At 49.3% G+C, this 27,839-nt stretch overlaps 1 protein-coding gene across 3 annotated transcripts in view; it reads right to left on the minus strand.

The window, feature by feature from the left end:
* Window positions 1-27,839, minus strand: part of PCSK6 (proprotein convertase subtilisin/kexin type 6) — a 185,254-nt gene that overhangs the window by 74,296 nt on the left and 83,119 nt on the right. For all 3 annotated transcript variants that reach the window (XM_074400110.1, XM_039479859.2, XM_074400111.1), the window contains exons 7-11: window positions 21,332-21,504; window positions 15,814-16,026; window positions 11,387-11,487; window positions 5,698-5,801; window positions 3,494-3,611 (exon numbers count right to left, since the gene is read on the minus strand). In XM_074400110.1, the coding sequence (XP_074256211.1) occupies window positions 3,494-3,611; window positions 5,698-5,801; window positions 11,387-11,487; window positions 15,814-16,026; window positions 21,332-21,504 (709 nt within the window). The remainder of the gene's footprint in view (window positions 1-3,493; window positions 3,612-5,697; window positions 5,802-11,386; window positions 11,488-15,813; window positions 16,027-21,331; window positions 21,505-27,839) is intronic.

A 27,839-nucleotide genomic window follows, 5' to 3' on the forward strand; every position in this document is an offset into this window, starting at 1 on the left:
TGACCATATCCCAGCCCAGGGCTAGGGGTGGAGAGAGGTGCCAGGGATCGTCATTCCTGCCCCTGCGCATGACCAGAGGGGTGGGCGTATTAACACCCCAGCCCCTCACCCTCAGGACCACGTGTGCCATTACCATAGGCCTGGCAGGTGTGGATTCCCGATTCATCTAGAGGACTCCTGTATTAACATCCAGTGAACACAGTTATTTGACCTGTGGTCACAGCAGGGTAGCATTCTCTCCTGTTCAAGAGGAAAGACAGTGACCATATCCACGCAGTGCACACGGCTGTACATGAGACGGGTGGATAAAAGAGCACACACGCTCTCTCTGTCCTCCCTCTTGCTCTGCTCTTCACCAGGGGAAGCAGCTAAGGACAGGTTTGGGATGTTCAGAAAGTCCTAGGATTCCACCATGGGAGGAAAAAACCAGGATGAGGCCAACAGAGTAGACAGCTGGACCCAGAAATGCGTGTGGAGAGGGGGCAGTTAGAACCAGATGGGAAAATGCTGTGGGAACACTTCCCTTTCATTTTCAGCCACGTGATCCTAGCAGCTGGGAACCCTGAGGGGGACAAGGCGCAGAGCCGTGGGGATACTAGCAGCTCAGGTGCAGATGACCCCAATAGGCAGGCAGGCAGGCTCGGTGGCACAGCTGGCTGGAGCTCCCAGCCAGGAGGGCAGGCCCAGCGTAGGACGGGAGGCATCGAACTCCACTTGGTAACGCCACTGTCTCTGGAGGCTCTTATGTCCTCTGTGATAACCACGTTACAGAGTTAAGCAAGCGGTTTGATAAGCAAGTGATGTGAGACGGTAGGCTGGCTGAATATTCCAGAAAGAGTCTGAAACCGCTAAAGGTAAAGATGACTTTTCTTTAGAAACAGAAGTCTGATTCTTCTCCTCTCTTGGAGTTTTGAGGGTCCTTCCTTTCCTCAAAGGACAGGAACAATGTCACACTGTATGTGACGGCGGGTCCCCTCAACCTGTGCTGTCTAGACTCTGTGTGCTTTCACTTAAAAAACAAAATAAAATAAAAATAAAAACAACCATTCGCCACCTAGGCACCACTCTGCCATCTTAAAACGATTTCTGGCAGGAGAAGAATGCTTCATTCAGGAGCGGCCCTGATGGGGACACCAGCCGAGGCGCCGGGGCAGAGGGCAGCCCCCGGGGTCAGGAACCAGACCCAGGAGCCCACCTCCCTCACCTAGCCTCTGAGGGTCCAGGCTGCGCGCATTTCCCGACAAACAAAGACAGAGAACGGAAAACCTCCTTTATCTTAAAGACTCTCCCACTTCTTTTCACTTTGACAGTCTAAGGCTCCTCAGAGAAATTGATGTCTTAAGAAGTCAAGACTGAGGCTTGCTGGGTGGCCGGCCAACCTGTCAGGCATGGAGTGATCACTCAGCGGTCAGGTGCAATTAGCCACGGGAGAAAAAGGTAATTTTTCAAAAGATCACTGCTCGGCCAACACACACTCTCCGCATTCCTACCATACACAAGGCTTCCACCAGAAACATTTTTTCTCAACATTCTGTGGCAAAAGAATGTATTATAAGAGTAGAGGCATATATTCAAGGGAGAGACAATCTAAAGGGTGTGATCTGTATTTGTTGATAAAGCAACATACCACTTTTAACCATCGTGTCATGTTTCTTTTTCAAACACGTTTTCCGAAGGGAACAAGTAGTTATGGGAAAATCGCACTCCATTCTCTATCAGATGGAAGGCCCAGAGAAAACACTGTTCTCCTTAAAAGAACCTCTGTAACAGCAGAATTCAGGAGAATAATCTGATTTCTTCCCTCAGTAGGGTAGGGTTCTTGCTTTCTGATTTACTTTATGGCTGATTTTTTTTTTTTTTTTTTTTTTTTTTGAGATGGAGTCTCCCTTTATTGCCCCAGGCTGGAGTGCAGTGGCATGATCTCAGCTCACTGCAATCTCTGCCATCCCAGTTCAAGCAATTCTCCTGCCTCAGCCTCTTAAGTAGCTGGGATTACAAGCACCTGCCACCCTGCCCGGCTAATTTTTGTATTTTTAGTAGAGATGGGATTCCACCATCTTGGCCAGGCTGTTCTCGAACTCCTGACCTCGTGATCCACCCGCCTCAGCCTCCCAAAGTGCTGAGATTACAGGCATGACCACTGCACCTGCTGAATGATTTTTTAAAAAAACAAAAATTTTGGTCAGGCACAGTGGCTCATGCCTGTAATCCCAGCACTTTGGGAAGCTGAGGCGGGTGGATCACCTGAGGTCAGCAGTTTGAGACCGGCCCGGCCAACATGGCAAAATTAGCCAGGTGTGGTGGCGGGTTCCTGTAATCCCAGCTACTTGGGAGGCTGAGGCAAGGGGATGGCTTGAACCTGGGAGGTGGAGGTTGCAGTGAGCTAAGATCACGCCACTGCACTCCAGTCTGGGCAACAAGACCAAAACTTGGTCTCAAATAAATAAGTAAATAAAAATTTCAATGAACAAACATAACAGATTTAGAAAAACTTAATCCAAAGATCAATGCTGGGTGTGGCCTGCTCATGGGAGAGAGATGAAGCCAGGGCCCTGTAGCATACTGCTCAAGCCTTGTTAAAAAAATCCCAGTGCTTAGGCCTGAAGAAGGTTGTACGGGGCCAGATAAAAGCCACACAAAGCAGCTATGTACTGTGAATTACAAGCAGCGCCCCCGCATCCCACAACAGAGAAGGGGCTGACCCGGTCGCTCCATCTCAGGCCGGGTGGAGTCACACTGCAGGCTCCCAGGGCAGGCAGACTGGGCTGGGGCTACAGTGCCAACCCCTAGCAGGTGGAGAGAGAAAGGACATTGCAGCTGCTCCTCAGTTCACCCTTCTGAAAGGAGTGGCTCCCTGGCTCGGTCTGATATGCTAAACATGGGTAAGAATTTCCAAGAGTCAGCTAAGTGAGTCAGGCTGAGGACCTGACCCCCTATCATGGGGCAATCAGCTACAAAAGGGGAAGAGGCCTCAAAACACTGGTGGGCTCAGAAGTGATTCCTGCGAGGTGCAGTGGCTCATGCCTGTAATCCCAGCACTTTGGGAGGGTGAGGCGGGCGGATCACCTGGGTCGGGAGTTCAAGATCAGCCTGACCAACATGGAGAAATCCCGACTCTACTAAAAACACAAAATTAGCTGAGTGTGGTGGTGCATGCCTGTAATCCCAGCTACTTGGGAGCCTGACACAGGACAATCATTTGAACCTGGGAGGCAGAGGTTGCAGTGTGCCGAGATCGTGCCACTGCACTCTAGCCTGGGCAACTGGAGCAAAACTCTGTCTCAAAAAAAAAAAAAAAAAAAAAAAAAGTGATTCCATTCCTAGCTGCACAATCCACAAGAGAAAATGCAGCAGACATATGCAGGCATGCACCGTGCACACACACATGTGAACAGAATGCATGTGTAAACACCTGCCCCCGCCACACCTCACAACAGAGTCAGGTCCAAACCCACGTGCCTGAGAAGTCACCGATGCCACAGCAGAGCCTTACCTGGGTCTCTTGTCTGAGGCGGCCACACACATGTGCTGCGACGGCACTGCTGTCCACTTCTTCGCCTCCACAACGAGAGCTTCTGCGTCCACCAAGCCAAATCCATAGAAATGGCTAACTGAAAAGACAGGCCCTTCAGAGCCAGGCTCTCTTGCCTCTCCCGGGAAGGGAGCGAGGCTGACTCTTGCATCTGTGGGGCCCCACAGGGGACAGATGCACTGTGACACTCGAGGTCTCCTGGGGGCCCCAGGCTGCCCGATGGGTCCCTCTGAGGGCTGCTCAAAGGTCCCCACTGCTTATCTCTCTCTGAACCCAACTCCTCCTGCTTAATTGAGGAGTGTGGGTCAGGAAGCACATCCCGTTTTGGTACAGAGTAGAAGTGTTGAGAAGGTCTAGGACTTTCTTTTTTTGAGACGAGGACAGGTTTCTTTAGATTAAAAGGACTTGTCAGCATCTATGCTCCCTGAATCTTAGACCAGACAAGAGAAACCGAATCTGAGACCTCCTGGTTCACACGACTACCACGTGCCCAAAATGCAGTAACACAAGGCTGTGCTCATCTTTTTTGCCATTTTTTTTCCCTGCTGAGTTCCCAGAGCACGCCGGGAAAGCAGCATGGCACAGTAGAGAGACAGGCTTGTGAACCGGCCCAGTCCGGTATGTAATTCAGCCAGGGCAGGAGATTTTCAAAGTTTAAGAGGCAAGGTCAAGAACTAGATAGAATCTATTTTCCTATTAAATTAGGCCAGAATTGAAATGTAGGTCAGCTCTTGTTACGGCACACCAGTCCCACCAACATTCCTGCAAAACAAGGATGAATGAGGTCCACTCAATGGCCTCCTTATTAAAAGGTACGGCTCCTGGCACTCGGGTGACTGTTTGACCCATATTTTACAGATAGTAGTATCGGACTTGGTGTCAAAATAGTTAGACCTGAGCTTCAGAAGAGGTTTAAAAAAAGAATTCCTCCCTAACATAAATACTACAGCCAAATGAAATATTTTTCAGTATACCTGATAAGAAGTCAGGCAAACAAAGCCAGTGGTACCGTCCTGTAACTACCTGCTTCAAAAGCACCAGATATCTAGGTTTAATCAAGCCCTGACCATGCGTTAATTTCATGATACCTAGGTCTTTCCCCCGAGGGGCTGGGGGTAGAGGCCCCACTGCCCTATGATTTACTTTTATAACATAGGGGCTGGCCAACAGAAATTTTATAGTTAGAAAGTAACTTATAAAACTATCTCAATGTTCTCATTGTACAGATGAGGAAACTGAAGGCAAGTTTCAAAGTCACAGAGCTACTCAGGGCTAAGGATGCAAGTTGTCCTCAGGGGGCACACAAACAACATTTATTCTAATAATTATGGATTTGTTTTAATGCACATTAGAAAAATATATAGCTATATAGCAAACCTATGATTAACTAGATGTAGCAGAGTTTCCTTTTAAAATACATTTCTTTATGTCAAAAGTAGTAGTGGGGGGAGTAATTTTCTTTTTGAGAGACAGAGTCCTGCTATGTTGCCCAGGTTAGACTCAAATTCCTGGGCTCACAATTCTCCTGCCTCAGGTTCCCTAGTAGCTGGAATTATAGGCACACATCATTGCTCCTGCCGTAAAGAGAACCATGATTTTGCTGGGCGTGGCAGCTCATGCCTGTAATGCCAGCACTTTGGGAGGCCAGGGTGGGCAGATCAGGAGGACATGAGTTCAAGACCAGCCTGACCATGGTGAAACCCTGTCTCTACTAAAAATACAAAAATTAGCTGAGTATGATTGCGGACACTTATAGTCCCAGCTACTCAGGAGGCTTAGGCAGGAGAGTTGTTTGAACCCAGGAGGAGGAGTTTGCAGTGAACTGAGATCACGCCACTGTGAAAGCGTGAGACTCCATTCCCCTCCCCACCGCAAAAAGAGAGAGAACTATGAGTAAATATTGGTATAGTTGGTATCTGGGTGTGGCAAAAGTCATAGAATTTAGAGGACCCTGGACTCTTGTGACCAGAGGGTTCTTCCTTAATGTCAGTGCGAGCTTCCAGAATCCTTTTCTTAAATAGCTGCACACGTATTTTAAATTCTTGTGACACACAATTAATCATAACAATGAATGCTATTTGGAGATTCCTTTTAAGGAATTCATACCACCCTTTCCTATACACTCTAGGGTCACCCGATGCTCCACAGGAATGCCACGGCCGCACCTTTATGACCCGCGCCGTTCACTTTCCAGTCACTCGCTTTCAGGTGGGCCGGCCGGGATGTCTTCACTAGCAGGTGCTGCACGTCCCTCCAGGTCAACTGGCTGCTGCAATGACACAACACACCCTAGAGTCCACACACAGGCCAACAACAGCAGCCACACATGCCACTCAGACGGAGGGGGTCAGGAGCCAACCCGTGTCTGAACTTGAGCAAGCCCCTCAGGCTAAGGATTCCATTCCTCGGCAAGGGTTTATTTCACAACCTCTTTGTAAATAATAGTTTCCAGCAAATAAATCCAGAGGAAAAACAAGGTTCAATGAGTAACCTAAAATTCATAAGCATTGAAAGCCTCGCCTTGCTGCCAAGCTCTGCTTGAGTTTGCATAGAGCCATATGGGAAATAATTAAAATAGAAGATGCTTCACATAATAGCAAATGTTTATTAAATATTTGGGGCTGTTCTTCACCATAATAAGCAAATACTACAGTGTACAAGAGTGGGCTCCAACCATGATTGGCCGAGATCCCATCCTGTGTGGGTCCACTGGCTGCAGACTATAATCTAAGATCTTAGTATGTGATTCTAAATTTACAAAATATTCTTTTTGGGGAAGCAGAAACATCTCATCAAAAGAGCACAACATGCCACTAATGTAAGTGAATACCAAGATGATTTTTAAAAAATTCGAAGACGCACTGCTCACCCCTGCTTTTTGTGTGTGAGGCAGGGTCTCGCCCTGTTGCCCAGGCTGGAGTGCAGTGGTGCAGTCTTGGCTCACTGCAACCTCAACCTCCTGGGCTCAAGCAATCTTCCTACCTCAGCCTCCTGAGTAGCTGGGACTAGAGGTGTGCACCACCACACGTGGCTAATTTTTACATTTTTTTGTAGAGACAAGATCTTGCTACATTGCCCAGGCTGGTCTCAAATTCCTGGGCTCAAGCAATTGTCCTTTTTTGGCTTCCCAAAGTGCTAGGATTACAGGTGTGAGCCATCGCACCTGGCCCATGGTTTTTTACACCTCTGAAATTCAGATCTTCCTTATGATCTGATATCTCCTATAAGCCCCATCTGCCCACAGCAACCAGGAACAGGTCACATTGCCTTGAGGGGCTGAACTCAGCCCTGTCTATTCACATTGTAGATTTCCAGTTCTAAATAACTCTCAGCGTAAAAGAACTCTTCAATAGTTACAAAAACTCTAAGCGATATGGATGTCTTGTATTATTGGCAGCACTTCTCGTTTCTGTGGTACATAAAAAGGGTGCATCTTACAACTTTATGGCATCCTGGATTTGATGAAATATAGTATTTTTCATACTATCTATATGCAGAGAATAGTATAAAATACGAGCATTGGTTCTTTCTCTTTTTTTTTCTCTCCTCTTTTTTTTTTTTTTTGAGATGCAGTCTCACTCTATCAACCAGGCTAGAGTGCAGTGGCGCTATCTCAGCTCACTGCAACCTCTGCCTCCCAGGTTCAAGCAATTCTCCTGCATCAGCCTCCCAAGTAGCTGGGACTACAGGTATGTGCCACCACACCCAGCTAATTTTTATATTTTTAGTAAAGATGGGGTTTCACCATCTTGGACAAGACGGTCTTGATCTTTTGACCTCGTGATTTACCTGCCTCAGCCTCCTAAAGTGCTGGGACTACAGGCGTGAGCCACCATGCCCGATAGCTCCTTTCTTCTAATCAGTATTAATTGCTATGGAATCTGTATATCTAAACATACAAGCTTTCTGCAAGGCTGCTTTAAAGCATGGTAAAGATAACACCTACACATGAATCACTAATAAAAGAAATATATTTTTGCCCTATCCAAGTAACAGCTGAGTGAAAAGAAAGATACATGAGTTCATGGTTCCAGCCACAATTTGACAGATAAATATTTATAGATCTTTTATTCCTTTTCTAGTCAATTAAATCGACGCCTACCTAGGACTTTTCACTCAATCAGAAAATTAACCAAGAATAAATGAGCATCTTTCGAGTCCGAGACTCTCACTCCCAAATATCACAAACACACTCTTCTTTCCAAACCATCTTTCCAGGGCTCACTGGGATGGAGGTGACCAGAAGCACAAGCCCCAGGCTTGTCCCAGTGTGTGTCTACTAGGAATGCACGCCACGCCACATGCACTGCCTCAGAGAATGACCCGAGGAAAATGGAAGGAAGTAGAATTGGGGGAGCTGCCGTGGCTGAGGAACCTGGGGCTGCAGGAGAGGGCGTGGTGAAGCGCCCAGCAGCCTTGCCCTCCCTGACAGAGCCTGCTCGGGTGTCGTCTCTCCAGTCACCCACTCTGTGTGGGCATGTGAAGATGTATATAACACAAAATTTACCTTTTTTTTCTTTGAGACAAAGAGTCTTGCTCTATAGGCCAGGCTGGAGTGCAGTGGCACCATCTCAGCTCACTGCAACCTCTGTCTCCCGGGTTCAAGCGATTCCCCTGCCTCAGCCTCCTGAGTAGCTGGGACTACAGGTGCATGCCAGCACACCCGGCTAATTTTTTGTATTTTAGTAGAGACGGGATTTCACCATGGCCAGGATGGCCTCAATCTCCTGACCTCGTGATCTGCACGCCTTGGCCTCCCAAAGTGCTGGGATTATAGGAGTGAGCCACTGTGCCCAGCTCAAATTTACCATTTTAGCCATTTGTAAACATACAGCTCAGTAGCATTAAGTACATTCACAGTGCTGTGCTACCAGCATATCCATCTCTAGACCTTCTCACCACCCTCTAGACTGAAACTCTGTCCCATGGAACACTCAGTCCTCATTGATCCCCCCTCTAGCCCTGAGCAGCCACCCTGCTACTTTCTGTCTGAGTCTGATGGCTCCAGGTCCTCATGTAAGTGGAACCACACAGGATGTGTCTTATTTCCGTTAGCACAATGTCCTTGAGGGACCATATCATAACATGTATCAGAATCTCCTTCCTTTCAAGGCTGAATGATATTCCACGGTGTGTAGAGCCCATACTTCGCTTATCCCTTCATCCATCATGGACCCCCGGGTTGTTTCTGCCTTTCAGCTGTATGAACATGGCTGTGGAAATCTCTATCCGAGTCCCTGCTTTCAATACTTCTGGATATACACCCACAAGTGGGATTGCTGGACCGTCTGGGGAGTCTGCTTAATTTTTCAAGGAAGCGCTCTATTGTTCCCTCCGGTGGCTGCTCTGAATATTCCAACCCTTTGCCCCCTTTGCCTGTTTTCCTACGAGGCATTCACCCATGGTGTATAAGTCTTGGGGTACACGCCTTCCCTGGGCTCACACTCTCCAGGCTCCAGCCCCCACGATCCCCGATTTCTCCAGTGTGTTCTTACTGCTCCTGGCTGGTCGCTGGCTTCCGCACTGTCTCTCCCGTCCATGTCCAGTGGTCTGGCCTCCAGGCCTTCCCCTGGCACGCACACCTGTTCTCCTTCCCATCCACTGCCCTTTCTGTGGTCCCCAGGCCAACCTCACTCTTAGGGGAAGATTCTGAGGCCTCGAGTGGCTCACGGCCATGCACCCTGGTGGAGAGGTCACAGGTTCGGACTTTGAAGTTCAGACAGAGCCGACATGGCCACACCCCACGCTGCCCCTATGACCTGGCGATTTACTGCTGTGTGTCAGCAGGGCCTACTTGGAGATGGCTACAGCCAGTCCTCCTGGAAATCTAGAGGTTAGGTGCCAGGAAGCATGAGTTTTGCAGCAGAGGACAAAATGGATCCAGAGAGGGAGAAATTTAGGAACCATTTTCTTACGAAAAAAAAAAAAAAAATCTTATTTTTGGCTCTAGCAATAAAATCACAAATGCAACTGCATGAAAAATATGTCTAAGAAATGGTGTTGAAAATCTTCTTTGATGAAGAAGGAATGTTTGAAAAATACCAAGACCGTCCCAAAACTACGGGACTCCCTTTGAAGAATTCCAATGCAAGTGGGTCTTCCTTCACTCTGGCTGCACGCGGTCTGCCGCCCTCCCCAGACTCGGGGAGCGTCTCCACCCAGAACCATTTGGCTTTGCCGCAGGTCCTTCCACAGCAGTAGCAAACAGAGACAGAAGGCAGCCCCGAGGCCATCCTCACAGGCCAGAGCTAGTCCAGTTCCCAGACATGAACTGTTCCTTCCTTGGCCAATCCTGTAAGTTTAAAATGCCCTAGGTTGACACTGCTCCAAATGAGGTTCGCCTGATTCACCACGTGTATGTTTCTGAGGAGGAGGTAAAATGATGAGCAAGGAGACCGTCTGCGCTTTCCTGTGCCCGCTGAGCAAGTTTACGAGGACAACGTGTCCTGAACATGTAGCGCTTCGCATGCTTCCAATAAGGAAAATACAGAGCAAACGAAGGGTAAAGTAGGCGAATGTGAGTTTCCACACACGCAACTCATTATTTAGAATTTTTAAAAAGAGCCTCAGGACACAGAAGCTAACATTTCGGCCTTGAAATTAAAAATCTCAAACTGTTTCTTTGTTAAATTGGTAGCATTTGAGTGCTAGGCTCAGTGCGTTTGTGCAAGTCCACATGCAAACATATGTAATTACAACCATTTAGGCATCCCAAACGTTCTTTTTGAGTTCTTTAAAACTCATCTACAACAGATGACCGCTGCAAAGGGCCGGTTTGTTCTCTGCCTGTTTTGATGACTAAAGAACAATTTGTTTTTGCCCTATGACTGCATGTGCAGTTAACTTACTTTTCTTTTTGAACCAATGACGCACACACAACTCTACAGAGTTTTTCTCCATTGTCAATTTCTACATGAAAGTTCCTAAAAAGAAGCTAGAGCAGCCTAAAGTGTGGTTTTGGTGTGAGGTGCAGAATCAGAGGCAGGCCTCTGGCCCAACCGGCCCCCGTGTCCTCCAAAGGGCAGGAGACTTGAGCTTTACCAAAGGAAGAAACCACTTCCCAGCCATCGGGATGGCCTAAAAAAGGAAGGAAAGTATGATACGTTCTACAAGTGGGTGAACCTTAAAGATATTATGTCAAGTGAAATAAGCCAGGCACAAAAGGACAAATCCTGTGTGATTCCACTTACCTGAAGCACCTAGAGTAGTCAAATTCACAGAGACAGAAAGTAGAATGGTGGTTGCCAGGAGCTAGGGTTAGGGGGTCGATGAGGAGTGTTATGGGTCCAACTATGTCCCCTCCAAAATTTATTTGTTGAAGTCTTAGGCCCCGGTACATCAGAATGTGACTAAATTTGGAGATAAGGGCTTTAAAAAGGTAATTAACATCAAATGAGATTATTATTGGGCCCTAATCCAATCTGACCAATATCCTTATAAAAAGAGGACACAGCAGAAGGGGAGAAGGCAGCTTTCTGCAAGCCAAGAAGACACCACCCCTGCTGATGCCTTGATCCAGGAACTCCAGGCTCTAGAACTTCGAGAAAGCACATTTCTGTTGTTTGAGCTGCCCAGTCCAGGGGACTCTGTCACGGCAGCCTGAGCTGACTAACCTGGGCAGCTGTTGTTTAATGGCCTAGGGTTTCAGCCTGGGAAGAAGACAAAGCCCCGGGTGGGTGGGGGGGAACACGGAGGGATGGGGGTGCAGGGTGCATGGCTCAGTGAATGTGCTTAATGCCACTGAGCTGTCCACTTCAATATGGAGAAAATGGCAAATGTTATGTGTATTTTACCGCAATATAAACATTTGAAGGAAAAAAAAAAGGAAAGGAAGAAACAGAAGTGAGAACTTACTTTGCTTCTAGAGCCAAGGCAATGATGCCGGCCACCATGGGGGCGGAGACGGAGGTCCCGGTGTGGCCGTCAGTACAGCGCTGACGCAGATCGGTGGTGACCTGAGGGAGAGGGCAGCACAGTGAGGCGGTGACAGCAGAGAGGCTAATTCACTCTCCAGAGAAGGCAAGGCCACTTCAGGTGCCACTGTTGGAAATAGATGCTCAGTGCCGCGAAGAAAGATCAGCACTGAGACAAAGGATCTTTCAGCAACGCAATTTTTACTTCCTGGACTGCAGGAAGGGGACCCTCGCTAGCCATCTTGCCACGAGAGTACAATGAACAAAGCCAAACAGACAAATTTATCCCTTACGCATTTGGGGTCGTCCTCACTGCTGGGTCTGATCTCTGTTGGCTGGAGCCAGACCTCACAACCTAAACTAAACCCCGATTGGCTCACAACTTAAAACTTTTCTGAACAAGTAAAAACAATGGAGAGCTGGGACATGCCTGTGAGCACGTCCAGCACAGATATCTTGGTTAAAGTACAAGGACATTGAGTGTACTACGTGCCTGTAAGCATGGCATGTCTACCAGCTACATAGGATAGGGCTTAACCAAGTTATTAGCACACTTATTCTTTAACAAGAAAGGAAACTTTAAAAAGGAACTTTCCTACTTTCCATAACCGCTAACTGTGGCTCCGTGACCCTGGCTCCCAGGAACAAACAAGGTGTTAGCAAACGCATCTCAGCAACCACAGGTTTCCACAACATCTGGTGCTCCCTGCTAAGTCACTTTGCAGGAAGAAAGGCAGGGGCAAGGCGGCCAACTGGGAGCATGAGCTTTGATAATAATAGATCAGCTGGTTCCACATTTCCTTCTCTACTGCAGAAGGCCATGTGGAAAAAATGGTATAACGACATGAAACCAAGAAGCACCCCACAGGATCCTCCTCCCTGGGTCTGCTGGCCTTCGTGCCCTGTCACTAACACCCAAGAGTACCCACGGCAAGACCACCAAAGTCCACACTACTGACCCCTCAGTCACCCCCTGACTTCAGAGCAGCTGGAGGTACCCACGTGGCTCAGAGAGAGTTTCTGCCTTTAGCCAGCAGGTCATAAGTTGGGTTCTCCGCCAGGACGTCTTCCTGAAAAAGCAGATCAACCTGGCATGTTCCTGACTGCCCAGGGCCTGCTGCTCCTTATAAAAAGAAGACACAGCAGAAGGGGAGAAGGCAGCTTTCTGCAAGCCAAGAAGACACCACCCCTGCTGACACCTTGATCCTGGAACTCCGGGCTCCAGAACTTTGAGAAAGTACATTTCTGTTGTTTGAGCTGCCTAGTCCAGGGGACTCTGTCACGGCAGCCTGAGCTGACTAACCTGGGCAGCTGTTGTTTAATGGGCTCTGTTTAACAAGGCAGGCTCTGCCAGATGGGGGCTCTGCCTGCCCTCCTTGGAGGCCCCGGCTGGGTGTGGGATGGATTCTGGACCTCACTACTGCTCAGCCTGATGTATATTTCCCTTTGGACTGAAAGGGAGAGCGGCCGCCAGGGATTCAGTCTGTGTGGGTTCGGCTGTGCTGGGTGGAATTGTGGCCCCCATGGTCTTCGTACCCTGGTGCTATTCCCATGAGCTTCGCAGATGGAGTTAAGGTTAGTAGCCAGCCAGCCTTAAAGCAGGAAGATTATCCTGGATTATCTGATAGACCTGATGCCACCACAGGGCCCCTGACCTTGGAAGAGGAAGGCAGTAAGGCTGGCAGAGAGAGGAAGCAGCAGAAGGGCTGGATGCGCCGCTGCTGGTGCTGGAGAGGGAGTTGAAGAGCAAGCCAAATAATGTGGGTGGCCTCTAGAGGCTGAGAACAGGCCCCAGCTGACAGCCCGCAAGGAAACGGGAAACTCGGTCCCAGAACCACAAGGACTTGAGCGCTGCCAACAGCTCCAGTGGGCAAGGAAACAGATTCTCCCCGGAGCCTCCAGAAGGAACCACAGCCCTGCCAGCACCTTGGTCTTGGCCTCGTGAGACTCAAAGCAGAGACTCAGTTGAGACTCCTGGACTTCTGGCCTACAGGACCATGAGATAGCAATCTGTGCTGTTTTAAGCTGCTAAGTTTGTGATAATTTCCCACGGCAGGAATAGGAGAGTCACACACCCACCACCCACCACAGTAGCTGATTTGCCTAACCTTTGAGAACACATTTCTCGGTGAGAGCAAACCAGATCCTCTTCCAAACTCAGCACCTTCCTTGCACACGTTTTAGCTGAGCCAACAATTGTCCAGGGAAGGGGGGTCTGGCCTGTGTCACACGCACAGGATTCGAGAGATTGCCAACAGAAACCAGCTTCCTCCCTGCCCGCTTCAGTGGGGCTGGGGTACCTCAACATGGGAAGGGCAGCTGAGGGCATGGGAAAAGGGACAAGAATGCCCCCTCTCTGACCCCAGCATCTCCATATGCAAATGGACACCATGATGTAGAATTCAGGGGTTCCAGGCAGATCACAGCAAGGCACCTGAAAAATCCTTGTGCTTGGTGAATGGTGGCCAGGAGGAGAAACTAGGGGTGGTTGGGCAGGAGGCCACGCTCCTAAGGGCGTGTGAGGCTCGCAGCTGGCTCTCCAGCTTCAGAGAAGGGGGCCCTGGGGAGTGAGCGGAGGGGCCCACCGTAGGATGGACGGCTCAACCAAGGTGGACAGCCCCCTCCGGAGTCCTAGTGCCGTGCCTGGGACACAGCTCGTGTTCAGTGAACGCACATACCCTCCTGTTCTGGTGAGAGATGCTTTCTTTAGGTTTCACTCTTCTATAAAGAGTCACGTCTCAGCATGGGGCATCCCTCGCTCCAGGTGGACACTGGTGGCATCCTCCAGACTTAGAGGGACAGAGAATGCAGGGGGACAGGACCGTGAGTGCCATCACAGACCTGCCTGAATGCTGAGACTGACCCGTCGACTGCCCTGAGCAGCCCATGTCTCCCTCCCTGGGTGATGTCTAAGAGGACTCAGAGCAAACACTGGGCTCTACCAGAGCTGAAAATAATGCCACTCATACTGTCAGAGCAGACTTCCCAGACAGCGACCAAGATGGAGTATATTTTCTCTTTTACCCCTGTCCTAACTATGCCCTTCTTACCCACATATTATTGCTCAGAGAAAATAATTTTTTAAAAAAAAGGAAGAAAGAAAATTAAAGCATTTTATAGCCAAGGCATACACACATGCATGCTATACAAACACACATGCTGGCGTGATTCATTATGCAAATAAAACTGCGAGTCCTGCTTCCGAGGTTGGGAGACACCACCCAGCCTGCACACGGCCCATGTTATAAAGTGTCCCAGAACTTCGCAAATTCGAAATGGCATCCATTCGCCCAGCAAGACTATGTGTCTGTCTAATGAGACCCTAGCAAGTCCGTGCTCCAGTGAGCTGGATTTCTACACAAACAGGACACCATTCAGCAGCTCAGCTGCCGGTCCCAGGGGCATGTACACTGGCAGAAAAGGAAAATAACAAATGAATACCTTAGTTAACCAGCCCAAGCCGCTACCAGGCTGGCGACGGAGCGATGGCCGCTGACCTTTCACTGGTGCAAAGCAAAGCAGAGAACAGGAAGCATGTAAGCTCCCACAGAAAGGTGTAAAAATAAAATCGCGAATAACTTCTAAAGATGTGGCTGGGCAGCCGGAGAAATGAAAAGATGCTGGTGAGCTTTAAAATTTAACCATGTCTGGCCAGCTCCACGGTCTCATTTTTAAAATGTCTACAAGTCAACTTAATGACTGTGCATTTCAATTCTGCATTAATTTGGACTGGAAACCCTCTCTTCCTCTTTTTTTTTTTTTTCCTTAAATAGGAAAGTATGTAGGGAAAGAAAAAGCATAAATTCTACTCAAGTACTAAAACAGTTACCGTTTAAAAGATAAATCACACTTATGTTCACTTAAGTGAGCAGAACAGACAGAAACCACTGCTTGACTTAAAAGCGTCCAGGAGAAGTGCTTCTGTCGCAACAGCATGACTAGAGGCACGCCTGGATTTCTAGAATGTCTCAGTATAAAACCAAGTCTTTTCCTTACTCTGTTGTACATGCTGGAACTGGATGAGTCAATTGGATTCCAAGTGATGTGACCACAGAATTTCAGACTTAAAACAAGACCTCGTGAGAAGGAACCTCATTCTTAAGTGATATTTTTAGATCTCTAAAGCCAGAGAGGGCTTTAATGACTATTTCTGTGCAAAGATTAGAAAGCCAGCATCCGAGGAAGGCTGCCAAGGGGCTGGGGTTTTCCTCGAGGTTCAAATTATTCGCCGATGGGTGAGGCTGGGACCCTGAGATCCAGTACAATCTGGCCCCAATCTAACCCATCTTTCTGAGAAGGGGGGAAGAAACGCATTCCCAGGGGCTGAGGCACACAGGATAAGCACTCCGACTTGCTGGGAGGACTTACGATTTTTCGCTCATAGAAGGCCCCGCTGCTGTAGGTGGCGGCCAGGGTGGAGGCACACTCCTCCAGGTACCAGGGCTTGTACCCGTTCTCGGTGGCGCTGCTGACGGAGATGGTGTAGATGCTGTTGGTGTAGCCATCACACGAGCAGTAGTCCCCCTCTCTCCCGCCGTTCCCCGATGCCCAGACAAAAATGGAGCCCAGGCCCTGCCGGCCCTGGAGGGAACGAAAGGAACAAGGCTTAGCCCCACAGCCAGAACCTTGTAGGGTGGGTCTCAGCCCCGACCGGAATGTTCCTTCCAAGGGGAGAAGGATGCATTCACACCACCAGGAAGCTGCTGAGAGCACTGTTTGGGGGGCTCTCGTGCGATGTTAATGCTGTGCTTTTGCCTGTGGTAGCAGCCTTAAAACTGCAGAATCACAGGATCCTACGAGGGAAAGGGCCAGAAAGACTCCTCTGTTTTCTGCCGGAAAATCCAAGGTCCCAGCACAAGCGGTTCTATTTCAGAGTCACGCCTATCATTTCCACGGTAATGGCCTCTGATCAAAGAGACCTCGCAGCGCTGCCAGGGAACACTGACATTACAGATGATGGTGGAATTTGTAACTTTACTTTTTCTGAGTTGAAAGAGCTGGTCTGGAGGGGAAGAGACTGAATTTTCTGGAAAACATATCTGAAGAGGCACCCTTCCTGCAGAGGGAGCTAAATTTGCAAAGAGGGATAGGACCATGAACTCCGGGTGAATATGGAACAGGTGAAAAGGGTTATGTCCAGGAGCTGGTAGCAGCTTGTAGGCATCCTGCCAGAGCTCCCTGCGAGCTCCGCTGTGGTTACTGGAGTGGTCAGATTCATACTGCCAGCCAAGGCCAGGGACACATTTGTGTGTACGTTTCTTTCTTTCTCTCTCTCATTTTTTGTTGTTGTTGTTGTTGTTGTTGAGACAGCGGTCTTGCTACATTACCCAGGCTGGTCTGGAACCCCCCGGGCTCAGGTGATCCTCCCGCCTCAGCCTTCAGAGTCGCTGGGACGACGGAAGGGCGTGGCCATGCCCAGCTGTGCACCGGTTTTCATCGTTAAGAATGTACACGCAGCCGGGCGCAGTGGCTCAAGCCTGTAATCCCAGCACTTTGGGAGGCCGAGGCAGGTGGATCACGAGGTCGAGAGATCGAGACCATCCTGGTCAACATGGTGAAACCCCGTCTCTACCAAAAACACAAAAAATTAGCTGGGCATGGTGGCGCGTGCCTGTAATCTCAGCTACTCAGGAGGCTGAGGCAGGAGAATTGCCTGAACCCAGGAGGCGGAGGTTGCGGTGAGCCGAGATCACACCATTGCACTCCAGCCTGGGTAACGAGCGAAATTCCGCCTCAAAAAAAAAAAAAAAAAAAAAAAAATGTACGCGTGAAAGACACCGGCCGGTCAAGGCTGATTCCTGCAGCCCTGCTCTATCCCACACCCACAGGATGTGTGATTTCTGACCACACCAAGAATCGTTCCAGCCACAAACACCAGCTAAAGATTACCAAGTGGGAGACGGAACTGACCAATATAGTCCAGAGGCTGGATGGGCTGGTGGTGCACAGCCGGCCCGAGAGCAGGGCCAACCTCTACCTCCTCAGGAAACTGGAGCCACTGGCTGGCCACCAGGACCTTACAGAGGACCCTCCTTTCCAAACACATGGAGGAAACTGATTAATACTTATGCTCAGTAATCGGCCAATTTGAAGATAACTGACACCCCAGCTCTGCCGTCCCCGTTGAGCCAGATTGAAGCCTGCTGCTGACCAAAAGTGTCACACTCACCCTTGGAGCACAAGTCACTCTTGACGAATGGACCCACCTGCTCTGTAAGCCCATGCCACGGGGCTTTGTAAACCATGGAGACTCCAGCTCCAACCTGAGGCTCCCAAGAGAGCCCACAGCAGTCCCGCTGCTTAAAGCTTCCTCGTCTACTCTGCTTTCTACAGCTGCAAGGTGAACCTGTCTGGGTGGCCAAGAGCACAACAGAAAGGTCACTCCCAGAAAAGCTAACCTTCTGAGAGAAAGGCACCAAGTGCTGAGGAACGGTGTGTGTGTGCATGTGATTACCTGCAAGGAGAGATTTAGCTGAAGCCGGTTTAAAGGCACTACAGTGCAAATCAAAAGGTATTTAACCCATCAGAGCCTGTCCTTATTCCAGGTGAGAATTAGCCCCAGACCCTGCCACTCCTAAATCCCCACCCCGCTTGAAATGATTCATAAAATGTGGTCCTTTTGCAAGGTGGAGCATGCAACCTTATTGATCCAGGAGCAGAGAGAATGGCCAAAAACCGTACTCCCCAAACTGGAATGTGCACACATGGGAGTCCCCTGGGAACCCTGATACAATGCAGATTTGCTCCCCAAAGTCCAGGGTGGGCCTGAGAGTCTGCATCCCCAATGAGCTCTCAGGGGACGCCAGTGCTACTGGCTCTGGACCCCATGTTGAATACCAAAAGCCTGAAATGCTCAAGGTTTGCATTTACAGCATGTGTTGCGCATTTACTGAGACCAACCTGTCCTCATAGGCGTCAACGTATCAACAACATTTTCCCCTTCTTAAAATGGTCTCCCAGAAGGAGAACATGGAAATGAGACGAAGAAACAGCCAGATCTGAGAGTGCAGAGCTGTTTTAACTCTCTGACGACTTTGTTTTCACTTCCCAGATCTTCCAGTGGCTTCACGAAAGCCACAGGACAGAAGCTGTAGGGAACATTTCTACCCTCGCCATGAACTTGGACTTCTTTTCAGTAAACTCACAATTTCAACCCAATCATATCGTATTTGAGTGTTTTCCCTGGGGAGGGGGAGTTCATCCATGAGCTCGGAAGCACCACTGCTGAGGGCCGGCAGACGTCAGCCACCTGGACACGGCCAGTGTCGTCAGCCTCAGCAATGTCTAATCACCACTTCTGAATAACCAGCCGTGAGAGGAGCAAGGCTTCCTAAGGACCGACATTACACAGCTCTCTGTGTCAAATCACAGCTTCCAAATTCCCCACCGTCAGACCACATCATCTACCAAAGATGAAGTCAGAGTCTACAGAAGACTGTGGGTGACAAACAGGGCCACGGGGAGGAACAGATGGGGGAACGTGGTTTGGTTTGAGATCATCAAATTTCTAGGAGGACTTTCAGTGACAGGTTGAGACAGTTGCGATTTAAGGCTCTCTGCATGACACATTTTACTTCCAAATGACGGAAAAAAAAAAAAATCAAATGACCTCAGTATTTCAATAAACTGTGACAAGAATGAGGGGGGACCACATGGTCCCCTCTGCAACGTCCCCGATCCCCTGACAGCTGGACGAGGCCAACGCTGCTCAGAATTCAGAATGCAAAGACCTCCTCTGCAGCCCCAACCTCCCCAGGCCTCGTACAGGCTCCGGGAAGCAGAGAGCCCCAGTGATCACTGCCAAACAACCAGGACCCCTCCTGGAGAGAAGCTGCCTCGTCCTAGGAGCTCAATCTTTGGAAATCATCCCGTGGAAATGACAGACGCTCAGCAGTAACACCCTCCAAAGCAATATGTTCCATGCAGGAAATGCCGTCTTCAACTTACCCACCCTCTCCCAAGCTTAAATTCAGCTTAATTTTTAGGATGTCTCGCTTGTCATCGAGACTGCGATGCAAGTGATCTGCCGGGTTGGAACCGGGAGCCGAGTCATGGAAAGATGTGATTTATGTATTCGGCAGCTCTTGGTGGGCAGCGGCTGACGCGGTCATGCCTGAGTCTGCCAGCACTCACTCGGTCCAGCCTTGGGCCTGGCATGGGCACTCAGCAACCTGATTGAAGCCGCTTTGGTGTTTTCTTGGAGTGGTGGAGAGAAAGGAAGCTGTCTAGTGTCCCAAGGATACACACACGCTCCCATGCTGTGTGTGTGCGTGCGTGCGTGTGTGTGTGTGTGTGTGTGTGTCTACACTGCCCCTCTTCCTTAATCTTCCTTCTCCCATTGAGTGTCTGGATGAGTACTAAACTCTGAGGGACACAGGAGCAGACACCCCCGTATTTGGCCATTGGTTTCTCAGGCATTCAAGCCCTGAGTGGGTGGGGGTTGGGGACAGCAGAGGAGGAAGCTTCCACCTCACTCTTGCAGGGTGACACCACATCTTTCGGAGGAGGTGCAGGTGGGTGCAGCTGGCAGGAGGGAGAGGATGCGGTGTGGGCCTGATGCCCAGGAAGGGGAACAAGTGGAGGAAACTCCGGGGTTTCAGCGGGGCGACAGGGCTGGGGGCCTTCCAAAGAAAAATGCTCATCCCCATAGGAGGAAGTTAATAGATAGCGACCAAACTCAATGCACCCAGGGAAGTAATCAAATGACACTACTTTGATAAAGGAAATCAGGAACACAGTTTAAAAACAGACTCCTCCTCTGTGGGGCAGGACTCAGGGGTGGGCAGAGAGAGACAGAGAAAGGCTGTTTGCAATACATCCCTTCATACTGTCTGATTGACTTACTGTTTATTAGCCACATTGTAATTACTATGTATGGGTTACAATATAACTTTAAAAATATTTTAAATGATATAAATCATAAAATGGACTTGACTCCTGCCATCCCCTCCTCATCCTCCCATACCCCACAGGAAAAGTCAGTAGAGCCTGGATTTCCTGCTGGAACTCCCCCCACCCCCCATCCCCCCTGCAGCAGTCACTGACCACACATTGTACTTTGGGCTGGGGCCTGTTGGGCCACCCAGGGCCTCCTGGACGCTGAACACAGCTCTGTCTGCCTGCTCCCAGAAGCTGTCCTCACCCCGAAATCTGCCTTGCCACCCTGCTTGTAAGAACTGGCTCATCTCCAGCCACCCCCTCCCCCTTCCTCAGCCTTCCTGACCCACAAGGATCCGGAACCAAAGACCACAGAATGGCTGGCAGTGACGTCGCAGGAGCCTGCCAGCCTCCCCTCGGCCCATGAGCAGAGAAGCAGCCCCTCACAGCTTTGCTCTGCTGAGCCCCTGGTGAGGTTCTACTGGAGAAATTCTAACTGGGCTGGGTTGTGGGCTGGTGGGAAACAGCCAGACCACGTCCTGCTGCGGTGGGGCCTGGGTGAGCACATACCCCGCAGTGAATGCAGAAAGTTCCACAGCTGGGTGTTTCTAAAGGCAGGTGGGCCGAGGCCCCGAACCCCCGGCCACCTGCACTGTCCAAGTAACAGGCCAGGTGAGCCAACTCACCCCTGTCACCCACCTGTGTACCCTGCTCAGCCAGGGACAGGCAAACTCCAAGGCAGAGAGGGCCGTGCTCGCAGTGCCCAGCTGGCTGTCACTGGAACAGTGGAACGAGGCAAAACACTTCTGCTCTTGTTGATAAACGGCCACTTCTCAGACTCCCCAAGTGACTCCTCCACACGAGCCTGGCACCTGACACCTGGTACAGCCAAGTCTTGCCGGTCTTGTTTCAGGGCCGTGGCCAGTGTCACTCTGATATGTAATTGTTAAAAATGTGTCCTGTCCCCCTTGCCCCAGAGCGCTCCCCTGTACCCCTGGGTTACTCACACCTTTTTAATGCCATACTCGAAAGCCTGCTTAGCCAGTCGGCCGGGCCCGTCCACCGTCTTCCCGTCGTCGTCCGGCCCCCAGCTGGCACTGTAAATGTCGATGTAGTTGGGTCTGATGCCCAGCGACTTTGCCTCCACCACATCTGTGACGTCACCGTCCAGCATGCGGATGCCTGAAAGCACAGAGGAGGCTCCATGTCGGTGCCCAGCGCTCCGGGCACACAGCGACGGGCGCCCGGGGCCAGGCAGCTCAGACAAGGACACCGCAGCACGAGTCTCTCCCCAGCAGGGGCTGTTCCCAGTCATTTTGCAAAACTGCTCCTCTTCTCCACACTGGCTGATGTGAAAGAATTAAAATGACAACTCAGGGCAGGGCAACAAAAGAAACCAAGCGATTTCCCAAAGACAGGGTTCAGTTTCCCTCTGTGCCATGAGGTCCTGCCATTATCTAAAAATGCATATTTCTTGTTTTATTATTTTAAAAAACAAGATCCATTATTTATTTATTTATTTATTTATTTTTGAGACAGAGTCTCACTCTGTCACCCAGGCTGGAGTACAGTGGTGCAATCTTGGCTCACTGCAGCCTCCACCTTCCAGGTTCAAGCAATTCTCTTGCCTCAGCCTCCTGAGTAGCTGGGACTACGAGTATGTACTACCCTGCCCAGGTAAGTTTTTTATTTTTAATAGAGATGGGGTTTTGCCATGTTGGCCAGGCTGGTCTCGAACTCCCGACCTCAAGTGATCCACCTGCCTCAGCCTCCCAAAGTGTTGGGATTACAGGCGTGAGCCACCACTCCTGGCCAAAATGCACATTTCTGTAACAGAACTCCAGAGCCTTTTTCAACTCTCCCAGCTGTCTATTTCTCTTTTTATAATTCTACCTCAACATATAACTTATGATGAACCACACGATGAGCTTTCAACCTGGAAGACAGAAGCCCACACCCTAGGCTGTAATGGAGGGGACTGGGGTCTTGGATTTTGCTGGCTAGCTCATCTCTATTTGCATTTGGAATCTATGTTCCCTAGAGGGGTCTTCAGAGGTGGAGAGTCCAGCTTCCTCAAGAGCACCCCAAAAGGAGAGGGGTAAGGGGCTCCCATAAGCCTCTCCCAATGTCTGCTGTCCCAGCCAGGGGTCTCCCTTCTTGACTCATGCTTGACATTTGCCTTTATTACTCGTTGCCCTCTGCAGCTAGCAAGTCGCCTGAACAACATGCCTCCCCTAGAGAAGGCATCTGAGAGAGGCCTGGCATGGAACAGGGAAGCAGGGGGTAGTGGCAGCCACGGACACACTCTTCCCAGATTCTAGTAGCATCAGAAAGTCAGCTGCTCTGGGGCTCAGGGAATCCTGCCACTGAACCCTGGGTTGGCTCTCTTCAAGGCCACTTGGCACCCACAGCACCCTCCTCAGAGGCCCCCAGGAGCCCCTCACCCATGGGCCCAGCTCCGTGTGTGCAATGACCATGCCTTCATCAAGATGGATTCTAAGTCTTAGAGCCTTTAAAGATGTAACAGAAAAGAGGACTTCTTCTGACTCTAAGAATAGTACATGTTCTTGCCCAAACTTTGGGAGACAGAGAAATAATCAATAATATTTTGGCTATTTTCTTTTCTTTTTTTTTGTTTTGGAGATGGGGTCTCACTCTGTCACTCAGGCTGGAGTGCTGTGACACAGATCAGCGCTCACTGCAGCCTGGAACTCCTGGGCTCAAGCAATCATCCCATCTCAGCCTTCCAAGTAGCTAGGACCACAGGTGCCCACCACTGTACCTGGCTGGTTATTTTTTTCTAGTCTTTTTCTTTGCCTGCAGCATATACTTTCCTTTCCAAATCCTTTCTCCCCCTACTGAAAATACAGAGATTTCCCTGTGCCATTAAAGACTCTTCCAAGGCACAGTTGTTAGCGGCTGCAACTCCCTACCGCCAGGAACACACCCCTGGCCGAGGCAGTCTTCCTTCTGGGGTTCACCTCCCCCACCTCCCCCACATTAGTTTGTGCCTGTTTGTTATATATTCCAGAATCTACATCGACATGTAGTGTTGATTTTTTTTTGTAGTATTTAATATGATTGACTTTAAAAAACAAAATAGTGACTTTTCCCTGAGGTTAAAAGAGGGGGTGCAGGATTCATGCAGAAGAGCTACAGGAAGAAGACCCTGGAGGTGACACCCTGCCTGGGTGCTCAGGGACAAACATTTTATGTGAATAGAATCCTACTGTCCCATCCATTTCTACGAAAATCATGAGCATACCCTCCTGTCACTTTCAGTGGAAACTGATGGGCAGAGATCCCTAACACATACATTTCAAATGTTCTTGTCCTATAATATTTTACGCAGCAGCACGTGGATTATAAACAACTAACTAAATGTACTTCTTGGATTGCCAGGAAACTTCCAACCTAAAAAGAATTTGAAGACGATGTCACTGCAGTAAATTCTTCCATTCCATCCATTCATTCTACCCAGTTTTGAAGGCTCAGCTTACCCTAAGGTTTTCCCCTTAACTAACATATGCCCTGAAATTTCCCAGGCATGAACCAAGACAGAGAATACAAGAGTCACCACAGACAGTTCTTGGGAGGCCAGGTGGGGTAGCTGGTGGGGGAGAGGGAGGACCACTCCGGGGCTCAGCATGTTGACCTTAACTCTTAGGTGGGACACCAAGCTTAACTGGAAACTTCTGCTCCAAAAGCCTGGAATTGTATTCAACATCAGTGTCAGAGACATTTACACTAAAGCAATAGCGAGGCTGAGGTACAGGGGACATCAGAAGCTCAACGACAGTGCTCGAGCCATTTGGCTGTGTCAGCCAAGTGGGCACGGGCAGTGACTGAGGATGGGGCTGAGGTCATAGGAAGAGCCATTTATTTTGTTTTTGAGACAGAATCTCACTCTGTCGCCAGGCTGGAGTGCAGTGGTGCAATCTCGGCTCACTGCATTCTCCTGCCTCCTGAGTTCAAGCCATTCTCCTGCCTCGGCCTCCAGAGTAGCTGGGACTACAGGTGCGCACCACCACACCCAGCTAATTTTTGTATTTTTAGTAGAGACAGGGTTTCACCAGTTGGCTAGGATGGTCTCGATCTTTTGACCTTGTGATCCGTCCATCTTGACCTCCCAAACTGCTGGGCTTACAGGCGTGAGCCACTAAGCCCGGCCAAGAGCCATTTCTTTATAGCCTGAAAGCCTTAACAATGAGTAGTAGAAATCAATTTATCTTCGGTGTTATCCATGTTCTCTTCTGGCTCCACCTATTTCCTGTCCTCTCTTTGCTACCTCAGCAATCTGGGTACAGGTCGGCCCAGGGAAGCCACCAGTATCCAGGCAGTGAGATGGCACAGAGCAAGTGGACTTAAGATGCCTCGATGCCTGCTCCCAAGGGGAGGCCCACAAAGCGGAGCTGTCACCCACAGTGTGCCTCGAAGCCTGCAAGAGGGAGACGGTGCATGCCACAGGTGAAGGCCTTGCCTTCACCACCAACTGTGACCGGATAGTGACTTTGAAGTTCTCCCGTCTCACTAAGCCTCGGTCGCCTGCACTCTGCAAGGATGACAGTTATCATATGTAGAGGAACGTCAAACAAATTACAATGGATGATCCATGTCAAGGGCCTGGCATACAGCAAGCATTCAACATGTGTGTTTGCTGCTAGTTTGACCTCACCGAGCCTCAGTTTCCCCATCTGTAAAAATGGAGGTAGTAAGAATAACTGATTGCTTTTTGTTTTCTAAAAACAAAAGACTTGATATGCACCAAAGATTGTATGTCACGTACACGTTAGTTATAAAACCTAATAAACAATGGATACCCATGAATCCTCCACCCCGATGCAAGAGCGAGAACGTGACCTACTAGGGGCCTCTGCTCCTCCCTGTCACCCCTCGCTTCTCAGAGAAAAATGATCAGAATTTTAGATTATTCGTGCCATTGCCTTTTTTTTGGAGACAGAGTCTCGCTCTGTCACCCAGGCTGGAGCGCAGTGGTGCCATTTCGGCTCACTGCAACCTCTGCCTCATGGGTTCAAGTATTTCTCCCTGCCTCAGCCAATCAAGTAACTGGAATTACAGGTACCATGCATGGCTAATTTTTGTATTTTTTAGTAGAGAGAGGTTTTCTCCATGTTGGCCAGAATGGTCTTGAACTGACCTCAGGTGATCTGCCTGCCTCTCATGCCATTGCTTTTTAAACACTACTAGTCTAATACAACTGTATATATGCTTAAGTGATATAATGTTTAATTTTGTTTTACTGAGAATTAATCCTTTGTAGGCAATACAGACTATAAAAATCTTCTCCCAGTGTATGCCTGGTCTTCTCACTGTGTTTATGGTATCTGTTGATACACAGAGGTTCTTAAGTTTAATACAGCAAGAAGAGCTCAGCTCCCTGTGAAGATCAAAGGAGTAATAACAGGGGCCAACCTTCTCTGGGTTTATTGGCGTCTATTGTAAGGTTCCTTTCCCCTGACCCTTTTTCTCTTTGAGTTGGAGTCTCACACTGCCACCCAAGCTGGAGTGAACTGGCATGATCTCAGCTCACTGCAACCTCTGCCTCTCGGGTTCAAGTGATTTTCCTGCCTCAGCCTCCTGAGTAGCTGAGATTACAGGCAACCACCACCACGCCCAGCTAATTTTTTGTATTTTTAAAAGAGACAAGGTTTTACCATGTTGGCCAAGCTGGTCTTGAACTGCTGGAATCATGATTCACCCACCTTGGCTTCCCAAAGTGCTGGGATTACAGGTGTGAGCCACCGCGCCTGGCCCCTTCCCCCTTTTATAGGCAGGGCAGAGCAACCTCTAGGCCCAGCCCACATGAACTGTGCCATCAGCTCACTGTAATTCCTCCTTTTTGGGTAGAAAGGAGGGGTCAGGTGGTCATGAAGTGGGGTCATTCCCAAGTCTTTGGACCCTGTGTCTGGCATCCCACCTCCATGGCTATGTCAGGGACGCTAGGCCCAGGTGTCCAACTCTCTCAGCCAGGAACCTCCAAGAGAAAGGCCAGGGCCAGGACCAGAGCGAGAAGCAAGCAAGGCATGGCCCTTGGCAAGATACAGAGCAGCTCACAGTAGGGGGAAGAGAGTGGGGTCAGACAGTCCTGGGGTAGAATCTTGCTTCTGCATGACCTCAAGCCTTGGTCTCAACCTCTCTAAATCATGTTTTCTACAATATTTATCTACCAGGGCAGTTAAGAAGATTAAAGAAAAGCTGAGTGGAGGTCCTGGCCCCAGTACCGCTGGGTAAATGGCAGCAGGGTTCTTTGTGCCATTACACTGGGCCATGAACCCTCCAGGGGAGAAGACCCCACCAGCCACACAAGGGTCAAGACCAATTCCGACACTTTGGTGGTGAAATGGATCCTAATCTAGGATTCTCCATACAAGTTATAGGTGTCCAAATGCCTATTTTTGAACAAGAAGAATGGGATGCCAGAAGACATCCAAAAATACATATAAACACATGACCAGAATGATTTCCCAACACCTCTCATCATGCTTCTCATGTTGGAAGACTGACTGATGTGTGGGAAAGCAAGCATCACGCGCTTCGATTTTAATGAAGCATCTATTTCCCCCAACACTGACAAGTTGCCAACAAAGAAAAGGTAAATATTTTCAGTAGAAGCCTGCTGTTCCAACGCGAGCTTTAAATGTGAATGGCTCTCTGGAAATGCCAAGGAGAAGAAAAACAGTAATCATTTCTCTAATGAAAAAAGAAAGGCCTGTTTACTGTAACATGTTGGGTATAAAATTAATTTGGGGGAATCGTTTCGATGGCATTGATGGCAGTGAACTCCCCATCGTCAGCTTGGTAAGGGACTGCTTTTTGGTGTGCTGGGTTCAGAGCACAGCGTGGCACATTGAACATGCCTGCCTGGTCCACTCTAAGGACCAGTCTGTGGGTGTGAGGCAGGAAGAGCGTTGAGTGGATGGTTGCTTTGGAGAACCTGGTGACTTTGTGTTTGAGGGAACAATGTGTTTGAGGGAACGTGCTATGGAAACCAATTCCCCCACTGACAATTCCAGCTGCCCACAGGAGCTCCATCCAGGAAAGAATCACATCAGTTTGCCTTGCTTTAAACAATACATGTATTCCTATAAAATCTCCTAAACCCAATAATATTTTAAATGCCCTGGGAGACCTTGCTGAAATGAATGATTTTACAAGTCACTTAGTAAAGTTAAAACACACACACACACCACTTTTTTTTTTTTTTTAATCCCTTTCCTCTGCTTCTAATTTTCCTTTTTTTTTTTTTTTTTTTTTGAGACAGAGTCTCCCACTATTGCCCAGGCTGGAGGGCAGCGGTGCAATCTAAGCTCACTGCAACCTCAGCCTCTCAGGTTCAAGTGATTCTCCTGCCTCAGCCACCAGAGTAGCTGGGATTACAGGCACCCACCACCATGCCCAGCTAAGTTTTGTATTTTTAGCAGAGATGGGGTTTCGCCATGTTGGCCAGACTGGTCTCAAACTCTTGACCTCAAGTGATACGGCTGCCTTGGCCTCCC

This window comes from Saimiri boliviensis, chromosome 5 (assembly GCF_048565385.1).
Source record: "Saimiri boliviensis isolate mSaiBol1 chromosome 5, mSaiBol1.pri, whole genome shotgun sequence".
NCBI lineage: Eukaryota > Metazoa > Chordata > Mammalia > Primates > Cebidae > Saimiri > Saimiri boliviensis.